General features: G+C 43.2%; 2 protein-coding genes across 2 annotated transcripts; both read right to left on the bottom strand.

Annotated features, from left to right (window-relative positions):
* Positions 1 to 1800: 1800 nt before the first annotated feature.
* On the bottom strand, positions 1801 to 4546 carry LOC130129160 (cathepsin S-like). Its single transcript, XM_056298965.1, has 7 exons — positions 4412 to 4546; positions 3897 to 4019; positions 3350 to 3499; positions 2882 to 3106; positions 2314 to 2479; positions 2048 to 2150; positions 1801 to 1900 (listed from the first exon to the last, which is right to left on the bottom strand). Exons 1-7 carry the CDS (start codon positions 4532 to 4534, stop codon positions 1801 to 1803), a joined length of 990 nt encoding a protein of 329 aa, XP_056154940.1. The 5' UTR covers positions 4535 to 4546.
* A 1657-nt stretch (positions 4547 to 6203) lies between these two features.
* On the bottom strand, positions 6204 to 16366 carry ctss1 (cathepsin S, ortholog 1). Its single transcript, XM_056297912.1, has 7 exons — positions 16247 to 16366; positions 14730 to 14852; positions 13053 to 13205; positions 12251 to 12475; positions 11645 to 11810; positions 8180 to 8285; positions 6204 to 6476 (listed from the first exon to the last, which is right to left on the bottom strand). The coding sequence occupies exons 1-7, from the start codon at positions 16364 to 16366 to the stop codon at positions 6377 to 6379; spliced, it is 993 nt and encodes a 330-aa protein (XP_056153887.1). The 3' UTR covers positions 6204 to 6376.
* Between the last annotated feature and the right edge of the window lie 2927 nt (positions 16367 to 19293).

Raw genomic sequence — 19293 nt, 5'->3', positions numbered from 1 at the left:
ATGATCCCCCCTCTCCCATTTAGGACCACAACTTGTTCAAACACATACAAGGTGCCGTTGTTTGAGGTCACCGGGTTGACTGATCCCTTGGGCACACAGCCATTTGACATACGTGTCAGTTTCAACAAGGTTCACGTTTAACTTTCATCATATACATATACAAAGTACCTCCAAATGCAATGAAATGCATGGGCCCTGGCTCTCAGCTCTTATATATATGGAAATAAGTCAGAAATCCCACAACATAATAGATCACTGAAGTTACATAAGGACTGTTCATTACTCTGACCTCCTAGGGGTAAAAACGGTCTTTGAGGCGGCTGATCGGAGCTCTGTAAGCGTCGTCCTGAGGGAAGGAGGGAGAACGGGGAGAACGGAGCGTGTGCTGGGTGGCTGGTGTCCTCCGTCATACTTGGGGCCTTCCTTCTGCAACGGGTGGTGTACATGTCCTGAAGCTGTGGCAGTGCTGCTCCCACGATGTTTGAAGCAGTCCCCCCCCCCCTTTTCTCCCCAATTGTACTTGGCCAATTACCCCACTCTTCCGAGCCATCCTGGTTGCTGCTCCACCCGCTCTGCCGAGCCGGGGAGGGCTGCAGACTACCACAGGCCTCCTCCCATACATGTGGAGTCGTCAGCCGCTTCTTTTCACCTGACAGGAGTTTTGCCAGGGGGACGTAGCACGTGGGAGGATCACACTATTCCCCCCAGTTCCCCCTCCCCCCGAACAGGCACCCCGACCGACCGACCAGAGGAGGTGCTAGTGCAGTGGCCAGGACACATACCCACATCCAGCTTCCCACCCGCAGACGGCCAATTGTATCTGTAGAAATGCCCAACCAAGCCAGAGGTAACACGGGGATTCGAACCTGCTACCCGTGTTGGTAGGCAACAGAATAGACCGGTTTCCACTATCCTGAGTTGTTTGTGCTCCTGTTCAGTCAGGAATGCCCAACCACACCAGTCTATGGCAGTTTGATAGAAATTAACCAAGATTTTTGTGGACATCTGAATTTAAGACCAAGTGTTGTGTCTTCTTAGTGACAACTGCTGTTTGAGACCAGGGGAGATTCAAATGCCTAACAATCTGAAGTTCTTCACAATTTCAACAGGGACATCGATGTAAACTGGTGTCGGAACTGTCTGACCTCCTAACCCCCCCCCCCCCCGTTTTCAGTTATGGAGTTATCTTGACACCATACGATTGGTCTCTCAGCTCCTTCCCATAGGCATCTTCATTGTCATGTATCAGTCCAATTACTGTGGGGTCATCTGCAAATTTCACTATGCTGCTATTTTGGCAACATCATGTGTGAACAGTTAAGGGACTAAGGCAACAAGCCTGCGTTTCGCCTGTGTTGATAACTATGGTAGATGGTACCCACTCTCACTGTTTTGAGGTCTGCCCGTCAGAAAGTCAACCATGCACAGAGGGAATTACATTGACCGAAGTCCCCAAGTTTAACATTTTAGATGGTACAATTGTATTAAATGCACAGCTGTAGGCAATAAGGACCTAGTAACTAAAAATTAGTCTGAACGCACACGAGTCCTTAACCGAATAAATCCTGTATAGAAACTCGCAGTTACGTGAATTTCATTTGCATCCTATGGTGGATATTTTAGTCATGTCTGGATGCAGCCACTTGGCATTTGAAACTCAACTTTTAAGTGATTGCACTTCCATTTATGCCAAGTATAGGTCACGTTGCGTGAAAAGAAATCCTTTCAAGGTTGTGAGCTACAAACGAGTGGAGGGCTTTATTTAAACATTTTCATCAAAACTCAATTCGTCAGAAGTGGTCACATGATGGGGAAACAGGGGAAGAGGGCGATGCCGCACTGGTTCCGTTTGTTCCGCGCCATCTTGATATAGCCTCCGTCTCCATAGTGTATACCCCAGCTACAGTAAAGAGACACCATTAAACTTTTCCCAACACATCTTCAATTCTATTGCAGGCTTGTAAAGATGAGTGAGCAACCACCGAGTTCACTTTCACAACTGACATGTATGGTTCAGATAAAGCTGATCCCAGACATTATCACAGACCTGTTCTTGACCAGCCAGTAATCACGTCCATTTTCTGTGCCATACCCCACCGCCAACACCCCATGGTTAACATCCTTAGTACACGCATGGTCCCTGTACACACCTGTGGTGCATTTTAAAAAAAATAAAATCTCAGTACTGACGGCTTGAAAAGCAGTATAGGCTGAAAATTCAGTTTTCCTAGTTATGTTGTACTGTCAAATTCACAGCATCGTGGTGGGTCAAGTTCTTGATGCCCCAGGCAGGGTGGACTCCAACCCACTCACCATGACGGTAGAAGACGAACTTGGGTTGTGAGGCATCAATAGCAACCGAGATGGGACCAACGAGGGCCAAGGCTTCTTTCAGCACATCTTCGTCCCCTTCTGGTAGGAAGACATAGGACGAGCAGTTGGCGGCCCGATTCTTGGCATTATACTTGCACCGACCGCCCTTAAAGACAAGCAGTCAGTCAAGTCAGTTTTTAAAAATCAGCCAAGTTAGACCATATACAAGACATTGACATGGCTCAGTTGCACAAGAGGGAAAGTAAAATTAAGGGCCCAGAGTAAAGTGAGACAAATATGCAAAATGAAAATGGAGTGTAGATCCAAGTATGACCAGTATCAGGTATAACAATGTGCCACAAGTAGACACTGATAAGATCCATTACAATGAAGCATTTTGTATTTCACACAAATAACAGTATTTGGTGGGTGACTAGGTATGCCACAAACTCATTTCCTGAAATGCCAAAGAAGCTAGACCAGACTTATAGCCTAAGAGAGCAGTCAATACGTTTTAACCATATGGCCTGCTAGCATCAGTTCTACGATTCAAGTCTACATGACTCACCCTGCCCATGTAGGGGTAGGCCGCCTCAGAGTCAATGCCTTGGTTTATAATGACATATTTGAAGGCATTGGCCATGAAGCCACCATTACACCCATGGTTGCCATATTTATTGGAGCAGTCCACCAGGTTCTGAGGGCTCAGAGACAACAGGGTACCTGTGGTCCTCTTCAGCTGCCCTTCTAAAGCACCAACAGCACTGAAGGCCCAACAAGAGCCACAGGAACCCTTAATAGAAGAAAAATAAACAAATAAAAATTAATGAACCTCAGACATGACTTCACAGAAACTCAAATTAGTTTTAAATTGTTGGCAACACAACTCCATCTCCAGATAGACTTAATTACAGTCTGCTTAAGAAATTCATTTTCCCAACCACATGCGTTGTGTAGTTAGTCTTGGAGTCGTTCACAACTAGTTTGAACCGGACACCTAGTGCAGCTGATAAAGTACCAAGTATTTAGATATTACCTGCATTTTGACCTCCGTCACCAGGCCCTTCTTTCTCCAATCCACAGATGGAGGCAGTGTTTGATTGAGCCTTACAAATGTAGAGGGACCTCTCTCCAGATCAGCTGGCACACGAGTACCTGTGAGGATGTGTGTGATTTCCTCAATCGTCTGCCAACAAGAGAAAAGTCAAAGGGCATTTTCTGTTAAAGGAGGCGCATTGCTCAGCGCATTTAGGAAGGATCCATCTTTGATTTTAATCTATGCATCTGAGCACTCAAGGCACCCTTACAATAGGACTGATTGGAATTGCTGGGGGGGGGGCGCTTCAGAAGAATTATATGGCAGACTACAGATGTGTATGTGCCAGCACCAAGCTATGGAGAGCAGATGTAGCTTCGATCACAGTAACAGATGTGAATTATAATTTCCCCAGCTTTGAATATTCATTAGCAAACACTTACTACAGCACCCTACTTGGAAAAAAGCTTGGCCCTGGCATGTACACGGTGAACTGTATGAAAGACATGGGAGAAAGGCACATCAGCAGCCATACAAACAACCTCACCAGGTCTCCTAGGTGGTTCATTGCCAGTTCATAGGAGTGCATTCCCAGAGTGGTTTCCAGGTTATGGACGTTTATCATATCCAGGTTCTGTTCCCAGATCCGCCTGCGCCCCAGTTCTTCAATCTGGGGGGGGGGGGCATGATGATTCAATAGTGGATTTTAAAAGATAGATATCATTTGCACAAACTACAGATAAGAACTGGTACTAAACAGTCCGGTCACATCTAGAACGCTTGAGTACTACTTCGCAAAAAAAGGTTCTAGATAGTTGCTTTAGCCAGACTCTCATGCTGACCACCATCTGCACCACCTTCCCGTGGATCTTATGGGGACAACCCAGCTTAGTGTGGCTGACACAGGTAGGTCCTGCGCCATGGAAGGCCGACAGAACACCCCCCCCCCCATTTTGAGTAGCTTTTTTGGGGGGGGGGCATATTTTTAGACAGCAACCCCCTTCCACAGTATGCAAGACTGAAAATGAAACCCCAACATTAGACAGGGGCTGAAATGTTCACCTGTTGAGAGTAAACTTTATTGTGCATCTTCTTCCACAGCTCCCAGTGTCGATCCAGGCCCTCAGGGGTGACTGAGGCCATTGCAAATCCACTCATGAGGGCGAGAAGCAGAGTCCCAAACATTGTGTCCAGATCTGAGCAAAAATACAGTAGGGACCCAACTCACTGTCAGTTTTCTCAAACTGAATGACCAGGTTATACTGAGGACACCAACAGCTGATAACTTGACAGCCAACATTTGACCACCCATCAGGAAACAGTGAAAAGCTGGTTACAGACATGTCATTTAACTTGCCATAGAAATAAGTCACGCTGCATATTATTTTAGACCGCAACTCAACGAGTTTGAAAACCTCGAGATTATTCACGAAACTAGGCTTTTTAAGTGCAACGACCCAAAAAAACAACAACAAACAAAAACCCCCAGTAGTCTGTCGTTATTATCAGTCCTGGCATGCCTTGCTCAACACATTTCAGACACGGTGTTAAAGCGCGCCTGTGATTCGCGTCAGCGTCAACTCACCTGAGATGCAGCGGAGGGCGGAACCGGAAGGCACGGCCCACGCCAGCCACTTATGAAGCCGCTCCGTCCACACGTGGACGTGACTAAGCTAATTGGGATGATTGCCTGTCCGTACGGGTCTGCCAGCGCACTGGCTAGGAGGTAATCATTACACCATTAAGGTTCGGCCAGGCAGGATTTCACTCCCCGTGACATTTATAATGGAGAAGAGTCAATCAAATCTGTCAGTGGTGAAATACGATGGAAGATGTAGAACCTATTATCATGTATTGTACTAAATATAACTCAGAGAGGGAGACGTTAAGAAATACGGTACATGGGACAGGGCAGGGAATGGAGTTTATTTATAATCACCCCCGAGCACAGGACAGGACATCAGGGAACTCAGAAGGGGGTTAATGGGTTATATAATACAACCAGGATTAGGAAATAGGTGTGATTTTTTTTCTCTCCTATTGACCAATCAGCATTCAGATGAATGCCGTGACTCTATACACTCCGATGCAATAGGTGGCGGTGTGCACCTTTAAAATTGGTTTGCGATCAGTCAAATAAGGAGGCGGAGGAAGAAGAAGAAGAAGACTATCAGCGCTCTTGTTGTGATTGTGCGTGCGTTTGCCCTACGTGTGTATTTTTCATTGGATTAACGACGGAAAGTCTCCAAAGACGTCGCAAATAGGTGTAAAGTGTTTATTTTATTTCATTTAAACACCAAGATACTGTATAGTGCCCAGCAATTTGGCAAGTTATACTCACCGTGTATACATTTTTATTTTGTTACTTAGCCATTTTCGTTTCAACTCGGTCATCTTTATTTTAAGGACGTACACGTATCCCCAATATTAACAAAGACATTGACGAAATAAATAACAGAGCCTGTGTAAGTCGTGATGTAGTAGACGCGGGGCCTATTTGGAGAACCATAAGCAGAGTTTGTGAGTTGGTGGGCTATAATTTGATTTTAGAATATAAACTTTTTTTCCAGCGCTCTCTTGGGGGCCCCCCAAGTGGCCACTTATTTATGACTGGCCGGCCCTGAGTAATGTGTAGACTGCTACACAAACACGAACAAACAAACAAAAATATTATCTTCTGAGCTGTCAAAAACTTGACCACTGAATTACAAACATATACAACAGAATTGAAAATGGCCAAACAAACCAAAGAACATACAGCAAAACCAGTCTATAACAACTGACGTCATCCCTGGTGGGGAATTAATCAATGCATAACTGTAAATGGTGCTGTCTGTGTATTTTGAATCATTTTCAGAGTTTCACAGTGTTCAAACCTTTCTTACGTAAAACAATAACGAACAATGAAACGGAAAATTGCTTTGCAACCTCCCTGCAGCACCATATGTGGGTTAAAACCGGGTAAACCACAGAGCTATAGTGGGTGATTTTTGATCCATTATTATCTCCACTGTGTTGAATGTGTTGTCACAGTGTGGGGTAGACGGCAAAGCTGGCGATGCCACAGAGATTCCTCTTGTTCCTTGCAATTCGTATGAAGCCTCCTTCCCCCCATGCGGTTCCCCAGCTGGAAACACAAAAAAACAATCATGCCTAATGTTTGTCCACATGATAGTTTGGATAGGCCTGAAAACCTCACAGATCAGTGATTTGGAGAATAATAAGGTATATTTTCCTATACATATGTTCTTAAACTATCCAAAGGAGTTGAATCAAGTGCAACTGGACTTGGTATTTATCCGTGAAGACGTTTCACCTCTCATCCAAGAGGCTTCCTCAGTTCGTGCCTTTCTGACTAGACCAAGCTAGTCTGACTGGCTGGTGATGAGACTCAGAATTTATCCTCTTTGGAGTCGTTGTCAGAGCTATTGATGTCCATGGCTCTTTGTGTTCAAATTCTGAGTCTCATCACCAGCCAGTCAGACTAGCTTGGTCTAGTCAGAAAGGCACGACCTGAGGAAGCCTCTTGGATGAGAGGCGAAACGTCTTCACGGATAAATACCAAGTCCAGTTGCACTTGATTCAACTCCTTTGGATAACCATGACCTGGATGAATGAGAACATTCACAGACATGTTCTTAAACTAGATTACAAATGGCCACAAAAACTGTAAATCATGAATCTATTGGTAAAAAGACTAGCATATTTGGAAGAGTATACACATTCCAACAAGCCCATGAAGCCAGAGACCTCTAAAAAGGGTCTGCAGCGATGAAAAGAAAATGTTAACATGTCTACATCAAGTTTCTCATAAAACTGATGAATTAAATAGCTGTGACATCTAACAATAAAGGATAATGCCTGAAAAAAATACATTAATTGCATTAAATTTCTAAACCAGTTTAATCAAAACCCATTATCTTACATGTATTGTGATTCATGATTTCACTTTCATCCATTAGGCATCCTTATGCATTATGCTGTGTTTTTCCAAAATAGCTGGTCAGATGACTGACAATGAGCCAGCAAACTTACTAACTTTAATGACCAGAGTCCATGGTATCCCCCTAATTTCAACAGATGGCAGCTCAGGATATGAATAGAAAAAAAGCTGTATAGCTGTCAAAAAGCTATACTAAGCCTAAGAGGGATATTTTTTGTGTTGCTGGTTACTTGAATATGATGAGGCTTAAATCCTGGCTTTAAAACACACATCACACAACTACCTGCACCTACACCCCTACAGCCACAGGGTGGCAGTAAACACGTATCAAAGTAGGATCACAGTGTTAAAAACAGATTTTGGAGAGTAGAATATATTATCTATCTATCTCTCTATCTATCTATCATCTATCTATCTATCTATCTATCTTCTGTCTCATGAGACATGTCTCAGAAGACACTTTGTTATTCTTTTTATTTTTTATTTTCTTCCTTGTACTAAACCGTTGTGACAGTTTGTGGTATATAACAGCCTGCTGCAGAGGCACAATGTGGGATTATGAGGAGAGAAGACAGACGTGATAAAGGTCTCCCTAAATGTCTCCCAGAGAGACGCCACTTAAGTCAAACATCTCGGCTTGCTGTCTTGTAGAAAGCAGACGCAGCTGGCCTTTGCGTGGTCGTGTTGTCTGGGTGGCAGACAGAAAGCACGAGGAGCTGAGAGAAGATGGGCTCTTTTTATTGATCTGGGTTTGAGTGTCGTGTCATATGGTAGTATTTTTTTCAACAGGAACTTGCTGGACATGGCGGAAATCCAGCTCTCAGCTGACTTGAACTTTATGACACACATTCATGGTAAGATCGATCAACAAGACAGAATTTACTCACCTGTTTTTCACTAGCCAGAAGTCCTGTCCTTCGTCTGTGCCGTAGCCCACCACCAGGACGGCGTGGTTGGTTATTTTGGGGTTGCAGTCTGGCTCATTGAATAAACCTGAGAGATGCAATTGACAATATCTCAGCTACAGCATAGGAATGGAGTATAACGATAGAATAGCATCAGCATAAATAGCACATATTGTTTTGTATTGTAGCGAAGTTGCTACCCCGTCAGAATTGTGCCAATTGTCCTGTTTTACCCATCAGGCACTGCGTGCAGATTGTCAGTTATTAAATGTTTTGTAAGTGTTTTATGTGTTTATGTGATTACTATTTGTTATGGTGTAACTGTAGTTGTCATTCTCTTGTGTTGTGTAACCTTGGAACTGAAACCCTGAACAACTTTGTTGTTCGAGTAGATGGCACCCATGTATTGTGTCACATCTCTGTAAGGTCTTGTTTCTGTGTGAGTTCAATAAAGGGGCTGCAAAGTTACCTTTGTCGTTGCTTCTACGTTTACCACAGTATCATCGGTATAAAACTAATCTACAAACAGCCCCTTATTAACACCTTTGACGCCTGATTCCATTGTTAAGGGATTTTTTTAAGCCTCTGGGACGCCCCACCGCATCCCAACGGATTTTTTTTTTTTAATTTCTGATTTTTCCCTTTTTTCTCCCAATTTAGTGGCCAATCGATCCCTATTTTAGTTGAAACTCCCACCCTCATAGTGTGTTGCGTTCGCCAACTGCATCTCTCCGGCCGGAAGTCTCGAAGGCGAGTCCCAAGGCGACTCCAGGCCGAACCACTGCTTTTTCCGACACACACACACACACACACACACACACACACACACACACACACACACACACACACACACAAGCCGACTCCGCCCCCCTCGCTGCTTCATCGAGTCCGGCCATCGTCGGATCTGACGAGAACCGAGGCGCGAACCCCGGTCCCCAGTGGGCAACTGCATCGACACAAAGCCGATGCTTAGACCGCTACACCACCGCGGAATTTTTTTAAGGGTTTTTCTTTTAAGTCTGTGGGACTCCACATTACGGAATTTTTAGTCACGGGTTTTTTTTTAGTTTTTTTTTTAGTCATGAATGACGGCCCCGACTCTTTCTTGCCTAGTCTGACGTCGCCTTGACGTTGACCAATAGGATGACAGAGTGCTCTCTGGCGCACATGGGGAAAAGAAAGCGAGGCCGCTATCGCTGATGGCAGGTAGACCGGCGAAAACGAGGAAAGGGTCGTTGAGCGGTGGCAACACGACCCCCTACCTTTTTAACGTTTCCTCGAGGGAGGACCATGATAGACTCAACAAAGATTTGCTAAATGTTGGTGAGAAACAGCGGAGGCACTTAAGTAGACCGGTGAGTAGCTAGTTAAGCTATTGTAAACTACTAATAACACACATTAGCCCCTAGCTAACGGGTCTGTCCCTTTAGCCGAGCGGTTAGTGATGTCGCCTTGTGGTGCAGTACACCCCGTGTCGAATCCAGCACCGGGCAAGAAAATAACTGGTTACACTATGCTAGGTTAGCATGCCCCAGTAGCACTAGCCACAACAGCGCCCACAATCGCCCCCCCCCCTTTGTAGCTTTGAAACACAGGACTGCCAGAATCACACACAGCGTTTCTGTAGCCATGACTGACAATTTCTTGACCCTCATCCTCGACGACTTATGAACTCGCGCAAGATCAGAAAGGCAGCATGTTTTGGTCGGGGTCGTACTTGTAGTGTTGCCAGTCTCCCGGCCAAGACACGGCAAGAATGTATGGCACTATGATTGCCTAATCTGACTTGGTGACCATCGTGAAAGACAAAAAATATCGTGTTGTAGAGGAGCTCAAGCAGGAGTCGTGACAAATTTCTCTTTCGGCTACACAACGTGCACTATTTATTCCTTCCACCATTACAACAAATAAACTTGCGCAGCGGAAGTGTGTCACTGTAAACCCGAACCGAGGAAACAGCAGCTGTAAACTAACGTTCCTACTAGCTCAATAAGGGGAATTATGTAGCCCCATAACCACTACAGTGTAGTTTGATCCTGGTTTAAGCTTTACTTGTACTTCTAGACTTGGTGAATACTTTTTTTAATTAGTGTAATTTAACTGAACATATACGTTTCACTCCCAACAGTATACAAGTATACTTTTGGAAGGGTTATCTTTAGGATTAGGGTCAACTAACCCTAACCCTAATCCTAAATTTAACCCCATATTTACAAATCTGCTTCTACAGACTAAAAAGTGGCCCGGTTTAGTCCCAAAGAGCACCAAATAATATACAGAGATATATTTTAGTTCAACAAAGTTAATAGAAATATACTTAAAGGATACTGTTTTTTGCAAGGGACTTGTTAAATTTGTGTTTAGCTTCCCTGAAACTTTCAGTACTTTTGCAAACTGCTCAGAAAATTAAATTCATTGTCATACAAAAGTCCCCACCGTGATAATTCCTGTGAGAAAACTGGTAGTATCTACATTTTGGGAACAGAGAAGTGATGCCTGTTTGCACTGAAGTGTGGTGATTTGTGTGCGTGAGTATGTGGTAGTTATATTTAGGTGATTTTCTTTTTCAGATTCATTATAAGTCATTGATGAAACATGGGGCAAAAAATAACATGGTGAATGGTGGTCTGCCATGATCATGCCAGAGTAAAGATAAAATTCACTCTCGACGTTTTAAAACAGCTGGTTTTGCCCCTTAAACTTTTGGAGAAATTGAACCATTGCCTTAAGTCAGATACAATAATTCACTAAGAGCTCAAATTTATTTTTTCCTCTGGTGTTCTTCAAACGTATACCTAGGCCCAGAGTCAGACAGGTGACAAATGAAATTAAAGGAAAAACCAACATAAATTGTCTCAGTAAGGTGTAGGGCCACCATGAGCCTCCAGAACAGCTTAAGTGCTCCTTGTCGTAGATTCTGCAAGTCACCGAACTCTACTGGAGGGATGGACACCATTCTTCCAAAAGGTATTCCCTCATTTGGTGTTTTGATGATGGTGGTGGTAGAGAGCGCTCTCTAACACGTCAGTCTGAAATCTCCCATAGGTGTTCAGTTGGGTTGCGCTCTGGTGACTATGAAGGCCATAGCATATGATTTACATCATTTTCATTCTCGTCAAACCATTCAGTCACCCCTTGTGCCCTGTGGATGGGGGCATTGTCATCCTTGAAGAGACCACTCCCATTAGGATAGGAATGTTTCATTATAGGACTTTATCCTATAGGTGATCCTATTTTATCCTATGGATGGGTGATCACTCAGAATAACTTTCTATTGATTTGCACTGACCCTTCCCTCTAAGGGGACAAGTGGATCCAAACCATGACAGGAAAATGCCCCCACAGCATATTAGAAGCCCCGGACCCCCTCACTGTAGAGGTCAGGCATTCAGGTTTTTCCTTTAATTTGTCACCTCAGTATATGCATAGTGTCTGTCCGGAACTTACCTCCTTTATAATGATGGAAGGATGGTAGCAGGGCATTGATGCCAACTGCAACCGGCCCCACTGTTGCAACAACAGTCTGAAGAGCCTTCTCATCTCCATGTGGCAGGATGTGGAATCTGGAGCAGTAGCCAGCCTTCCCCCTAGTGGAGTAACGACACTTTCCGTCCTTGTAATACAAACAACACAAAACTGATTACACTCATCTTTTCCCATCTGGTATAGAACATGCATCACATTTCCACAATCAAAAGTAGATCATAGCAAACATATTTTTCAAAGTACAATGGTATATGCAGTGTGCATTATAAAAATATCAACTTTTTTCTGCCTTGAAGATGTGATGTACATTACATACAACATAAGATTATAATGACAAAATATACAACCAAGCATCAGCATCCAAAGTCTTGAAGTTTCACTTTCAATCTATGGAGATTTCTAAACCAGTTAACATTAGTTTGACTGTGAGAATTTTATCAATTTGGTTTTGTCCTATCCTACAAATGACATTAAGAATCAGGACTTGTCAGTGTCAACACAAAACTGTACACTATTTGCATTTGCATCATATTTAGAGCAACAACAATGAAAACCACTGAGAATAACCTTATATTCGTAGGGGTAAAAGTTGTCAGAGTCGATGCCTCCGTTGCGGATTATGTAGCTGTAGGATTTGGATATGAAGCCCCCTCTGCAGCCGTGATTTCCGTCTGTGGTGCTGCAGTCCAGCAGGTTCTGTGGACTCAGCGGTACCAGGACACCGGTCTGTCTCTTCATCTGGCCCTCCAGCGCTCCTGCAGAGCTGAAAGCCCAGCAGGACCCACACAACCCCTTCAGGTGTCAAACACACAGTGTGGGTGTGGGTGTGGGTGGGTGGGTGGAAAAGAAAGAGAGCGAGCGAGATGGGGGTAGTCCGAGAGAAAAAGAGACAGAGAGAAAAAAGGGAGAGAGCGGTAGAGAGAATGAAAGCAGCAGATAAGAAGCAAAACAGCGAGAGAGAGAGAGAGAGAGAGAGAGAGAGAGAGAGAGAGAGAGAGAGAGAGAGAGAGAGAGAGAGAGAGAGAGAGAGAGAGAGAGAGAGAGAGAGAGAGCCAGAAGTAGTGAGAAAGACAGCGAGAGACAAGCAAAAAGAAGAGGGAGAGGGAGAGAAAAAGGGAGGTAGCGATAGAGAGTAGAAGAGAGTGAGAGAGAAAGATGAGCAATAGAGAAGGAGCAAAATAGAGAGGGAGAGACAGACATGGGGTAAAGGGAAAGAGAAGGGTAGAGAAAAAAGAGTGAGATATGCAGATGGGGGTGGAGAAAAAGAAAAATGGAGAGAGAGAGAGAGAGAGAATTGTCAGAGCAGTCCTTCCAAATGCCACTGTGTCTTCCATAAGGGGCGGTTGTTTTCTTTCTCTTACTGGTGTACCTGGTTTTTGACGGGGCTGACCAGGCCTGTTGTCCTCCAGTCCACACTCACAGGTATTGACAAGTCACGTGATTGCTTAGTGGTCCAGTTTCCAAAATGAGCGCGGTCCTCCACCTTTAAGCCATTCAGCCTCTCATTGACCTCCTCTGCTGTCTGATCAACAAGCCATAAATGTACGAAACGTTTAAATAAAATCAGAAATTAGTGTCAATTTTTAGATAAGTCGCTCTTAGTTGGCTGTCATTGCCAAAAGTTAGAGCTGATGATATAAGACTCACATACTTTTTTTGGGGGGGGGGGATTTTTCCCATTTTTCCCCCCTTCTTCTCCCCAATTGTATCCGGCCAATTACCCCACTCTTCCGAGCCTTCCCGGTCACTGCTCCACCCCCTCTGCCGATCTGGGGAGGGCTGCAGACTACCACATGCCTCCTCCGATACATGTGGAGTCACCAGCAGCTTCTTGTCACCTGACAGTGAGGAGTTTTGCCAGGGGGACGTAGCGCGTGGGAGGATCACGCTATTCCCCCCAGTTCCCCCTCCCCCCAAACAGGTGCCTCGACCGACCAGAGGAGGCGCTAGTGCAGTGATCAGGACACATACTCACATCCGGCTTCCCACCCACAGACACAGCCAATTGTGTCTAGGGACGCCTGACCAAGCCGGAGGTAACACAGGTATTTGAACCGCCTTCCCCGTGTTGGTAGGCAACGGAGTAGACCGCCACGCCACCCAGACACTCCATTAGTATCCATTTTTATATAAATCACTCTTAGTTGTCTTTATCATTTGCCAAATGATAGAGCTGATGGTATCAGACTCACAGATATACTTCTACTAGCACATTTTATGGTGCAGTCAAAAATGCGCTGTAATACAGTAAAGTTTAACTAAATCTAAGGGCGTGACATTTGCAGTGCAACATTGACTGGCAGCTTCTATGCATAGTCGCCTTCATGCTACATTACAGGCGCTCACAGCTATAGCTTAAAACAGGCACAGATTGTCCATTAAAACGCTAGCCTCTTCTGTATTGAATTAATCCGATTGTATGAAGGGAGATTACAGCCACTCCAGGACCAAATCAGGGTTTGAATTAAGCCTCTAAGGGGGCAGGTTTAATTTCAAATTAACACTGTTGGTCAGATTGGTCAGTAGCAGAACAAGCTTGGTTAGTGACAACAACTCATCAGTAGCAGAAGCTAAGGAGTGCATGCGCGCACACACACACACACACACACACACACACACACACACACACACACACACACACACACACACACACTAATCGGAAGGAGCATGGGTGGAGGCCATGGATGGCCAAATACAAGTCTTTCATTTGTGTTTTGGTACCTTTTTGTCCCTTTCAAAGCCAATCCCAAGACTCACTTATTCACCATACATTACCATGTGTATACAATAACAAGATACTGGATCATCATCAGGTGTATGTTAGTTAAAACACAGCTTTATTGTACTTTGCACATTATTAGAGCCACTTCAATAAACTTGGTTATTCATTCTCGATTGAAATCTGCTTTAACCAAAGTCTTACTTTAAGACACATCTGTGAAGTGGCTTTAGATTTCCACTTTAGGTCCCAGCCTGGGTTACCTTAAGGTGATGGCACCAGACAGCAAATACAAATGTGTTGTGGTGGGGGTGCAGGGGTGATTACCATGTCAGCTAAGTGGTTGAGTCCCATGGTGAAGCTGTGCTGTCCTGCTGAGGCCTCACGGTTGTGTCTCAGCACCCGGTCCAAATTCTTCTCCCATATTGATTTTCTGTAGACGAGCTCAGCCTGAATCAAACACAGTGACAACATGACTGGAGTTTGAACAAGTGTTTCAGTTTACATCAATATTTATATATATGTTTATATTTATATGTGTGTGTATTTATGTTGTAGTGTATTAGTGAACTATACGTGTGTGTGTGTATATACGTGTGTGTGTGTGTGTGTGTATAGATAGATAGATCGATAGATATAGATATATATTAAGATAGATGTAGGGAAAAAAAACTTTAACACATTTCAGTACAAACTTGTTTCTTGCGTCTCACACTCATCAGCTGCCGATGTGATTAAACAATAATTTAATTACATTGGCAGCTGATGAGTACATGACGCAAGAAACAAGCTTGTACTGAAATGCATTAAAGTTTTTTTTTCCTGCATCCATCTTAATATTCAGCTCCCCATTTATTGAGCACTTTTATCTACACCTTTGATGGTTTCCGGAAAAAATGGCTATATACATACATGCATACACTCACACACACACACACACACACACACACACACACACACATATATATATACATATATACACACACATATACATACATATACATATATATACATATATATATATATACATACACATATATATACACATATATATACACCCACACATACGTATGTACATATATATGTACAGTTTTCCAGTGTACATGTATATACTAGTGTGCCAGCATACATGTGTATTATATAGCAGTGTACTAGTGTATATGTATATCTATGTACAGTGTGCTAGTGTACACGTATATTTATATACTAGTGTGCTTGCATACGTGTATTTGTGTAGCAATGTACTATTGTACATGTGTATCTATACACTAGTGGGCTAGCATACATATGTACAGTTTATGTACATAGATATATGTATATCTATGTACAGTGTGCTCGTGTACACTATTTATATACTAGTGTGCTTGCATACATGTGTATTTGTGTAGCAATGTACTAGTGTACATGTGTATCTATACACTAGTGGGCTAGTGTACATATATATGTACAGTTTGCCAGTGTACATGTATATACTAGTGTGCTAGCATACATGTGTATTATATAGCAGAGTACTAGTGTATATGTCTATCTATGTACAGTGTGCTAATGTACACATATATTTATATACTAGTGTGCTTGCATACATGTGTATTTGTGTAGCAATATACTAGTGTACATGCGTATCAATACACTAGTGGGCTAGCATACATATGTATTTATGTAAAAGTTTAGCTGTGTTCATGTATATCTATGTACAGTGTGCTAATGAACATGTACTATATGCACCAGTGTGCTTGTATACAACTACAGTATATTTACATATCAGTGTGCTAGAGTGCATGTATATTGATGCACCACATCTATATGCATGTGATTGTGACTAGTACAGGTTTTGGGGGTCTTGCCTGAGAATCGTAAACCTTCTGAAACTTGATTTTCCACACTTCCCATCGTCTATCTAAGTCAGGGGTAGACTTGCCAAGGACCAGAAAAGTCCAAAGGAGTATTTCACACAGCAGCTGCATGCTTAAAAGGCAAAAATAAGACATGTCACAATCATGACTAATTATAATTCCTCTGTTTCTCTGACAGTTTTGACAAACCACTTTGTATTGCGATGCTTTCACAAACTTTGGAGTCATTTATCTGAGTAGCTCTTCAAATTAATGTTCAGATCATCAGTAATGTCTTCTGTATTGCTGCATAGGCCTTCTTTAAAACACACATAACTTAATATACAACATTAGTAATATCTAAAATCCTAGTGAACCAGTGACATTTGACTTGACTGGACTTTTAAATTCACAACACAAACAATGCCAACATTACACATTTTACAGATTCATAATCTACATCTACTTATCAACGCATCTGTCTGTATGAAGACCTGGTTTATTTTACAGAAGAATTTCTGCCACCCCACTCATAAACCTTCTGTGTGTGTGTGGGGGGGGGGGTGAATACCTTCTTAATTATATTAAGGTTGACATTTTGGTGTGTTACACAATGTGCTGGTTGCACAAAACAGAGAACTAACTGCGTGTCAGTTTAGAGACAGTGAAACTGTGTTGACAGTTTACCGCTAGTACAGATCAACTACAAACAGCAAGGCTGACACTGAAAGCAGAGGAAAAAAATGAGTAGGTTTTAATTTTTCTGTCCCGTCATATCAGTACATTGTATTAGCATACGGTTAAGCCCCTGTCAAAAAAGAGGAACTGTAAAAAATCTTTTTCATGTTCAAATCATTCGTGCTCTCACATTTATGTACAACCCATTGCCGGTAAGCTATCTGAGTAAATTAAATTTCAACTTGCCTTAAAGAATTGATGATCCCGTCCCTTATACACTGCCACAGAAATGAGAAACCGCTCCACATTTACCTTGCGACTGTCACCTGGGTCGAGTTTCTTTATTCTGGAGTTTATTTCCACTTCTCCGTAAACGGTTTACCTTCAAAAGAGGAAATAACCTGATGATGCAAACTGTGTTTTTGCCCATCTGTGTATCTGCTCACTCGCTTGTCATGTGAGTCTGATTTCAAACGTAATGTGCGGCGACCAGATGTTATAAAACCACTCCTCTTGGTTGAGTTGTCCTTTTCCTTCCTTGTAATTCAAAAGAAAACTTGGAATTTAAGCTCTCAAGTCAAACTGTCATGAGGTAATGAAGACTCAATGAACTCTGTCCGCAACAACATGGGCAACGGTCTTGGATTTCCTAAAACATCATATTATCACTAAAAACTAAACATCCCTATGACTAGCCACTGACTCTTTTAAAGCATGTGTCAGTAATTCCTACAACACTTGGCTCTTATGTTTAAAACCATTCAGTTTTTTTGTGTGTACGTAGACTAATTCTGCATCTGACCCAGATTAGATGATGATATTAAGAACTCCAGACTAGTAGTCGCTAGCTGAGTGCTATGCTAACACTAATATAACGCGTACTTTACTGTTCATATGAGGTTAGGTTGTTCAGTATAATCCTGCTCACTAAAGTAGATCTTGCCTTTTCTTCTAGAATTGACACATGTGCATGCCATTCCCTCAAGTGAATTCAGATTTAGGCGGCACGGTGGTGCAGTGGTTAGTGTGGTCGCCTCACAGCAAGAAGGTCCTGGGTTCGAGCCCCAGGGTAGTCCAACCTTGGGGGTCATCCCAGGTCGTCTTCTGTGTGGAGTTTGCATGTTCTCCCCGTGTCTGCATGGGTTTCCTCCAGGTGCTCTGGTTTCCTCCCACAGTCCAAAGACATGTAGGTCAGGTGAATCGGCCGCACTGAATTGTCGCTAAGTGTGAATGTGTAGGCCCTATGATGGACTGGCGGCCTGTCCAGGGTGTCTCCCTGCCTGCCGCCCAATGACTGCTGGGATAGGCTCCAGCATCCCGCGACCCCTGCGTAGGATAAGCAGTTTGGATAATGGATGGAATTCAATTTTAGACTTTTCAACTGTTAATCTGTAACTGCTCTCCAAAAGTCTTGATAAAAATACAAGAAGAATACAAAAAATAACAACACAAAAATATAAAAATACAAAAAAAAGGCAAATCCACACCACAGCCGGGATTCTCCAGCGCAGAGACAAGGACACAGATGGTAGATGAGAACGCAACAGCCCATTTATCAACAACAAAGATAAAGACACCTGAGATTAAGAGAGCAAAGAGACTAAAAAAACGACATCTATAAAAAGTCTTTCATCAGGGAGAGAGCTATGCCACATCTCTGTGGTTCAGCTCTCTCCAAGTCTTGGAGCCATGCTATCTGTCCTGAGTGAATCACACTAACTCAGGACGGCTGGTCCACACCCTACTCCTCCACAATGTATTTTACAATATATTACACTATATTATATACAAATCACAATACATTTGTTATAGTGTATTGATTTGATGGTGTGCTGAGCTTGCACTATGTGTGATGTCTGGCTGGAATGGAGATGGCTGTATGTCGCAGCACTGATAACTAAGAAAAACCATGTATGCTTACATTGGCCATCAAAGCATTTCTGATTCTGACTCTGAAATGGGAAAGCATGGAAAAGTGTATTGTGTTGCATAATGTGCTGCATTCATTTGGCCTGGCCTGCTATTGGCTTGTGTCACTGATCAAACTGTTCAGGCTCCTGGGTTGGGACGTGAAATAGCTGAGCGGTGCAGGCTCCGTGGGACCAGATGGCGTGGTCCTAATTCAGCACTGGCATCTCATATATGACAATAGAGCGAGGCTACCAACGCACCATGTAGTCCCGCAGCGGAGAGCGGAAAGAGGAAGTTCCACTTAAACACCTGACTGATTTTAATTATGTGGATTTTTTGTTTTGTTTTGTCTACATTGATAGTTTGCCATTTAATCACAGGTGTGGTTTCCATCCATTGTTTAGTGAGAGACCATTTGACACCCCTGTACAATCATCCGCCCTTTTGAAGGGTCGATGAGTAAGATGTTG

This window comes from Lampris incognitus, chromosome 18 (genome assembly GCF_029633865.1).
Source record: "Lampris incognitus isolate fLamInc1 chromosome 18, fLamInc1.hap2, whole genome shotgun sequence".
Taxonomy (NCBI): Eukaryota; Metazoa; Chordata; class Actinopteri; order Lampriformes; family Lampridae; genus Lampris; species Lampris incognitus.
This window is presented reverse-complemented; position numbering and strand designations above follow the sequence as displayed.

Excerpts from the sequence above, each read along its gene's own strand:
- LOC130129160 (XM_056298965.1), bottom strand. The coding sequence starts at position 4,534 with ATGTTTGGGACTCTGCTTCTCGCCCTCATGAGTGGATTTGCAATGGCC. Across the intron at positions 3,107-3,349 it reads TGACGGAGGTCAAAATGCAG|GGTTCCTGTGGCTCTTGTTG; the intron begins GTAATATCTAAA and ends TCTTCTATTAAG. Across the intron at positions 1,901-2,047 it reads TACTGGCTGGTCAAGAACAG|CTGGGGTATACACTATGGAG; the intron begins GTCTGTGATAAT and ends TCTTTACTGTAG.
- ctss1 (XM_056297912.1), bottom strand. The coding sequence starts at position 16,366 with ATGCAGCTGCTGTGTGAAATACTCCTTTGGACTTTTCTGGTCCTTGGC. Across the intron at positions 14,853-16,246 it reads AGAAGGTTTACGATTCTCAG|GCTGAGCTCGTCTACAGAAA; the intron begins GCAAGACCCCCA and ends TGTTTGATTCAG. Across the intron at positions 6,477-8,179 it reads TTCTGGCTAGTGAAAAACAG|CTGGGGAACCGCATGGGGGG; the intron begins GTGAGTAAATTC and ends TTGTGTTTCCAG.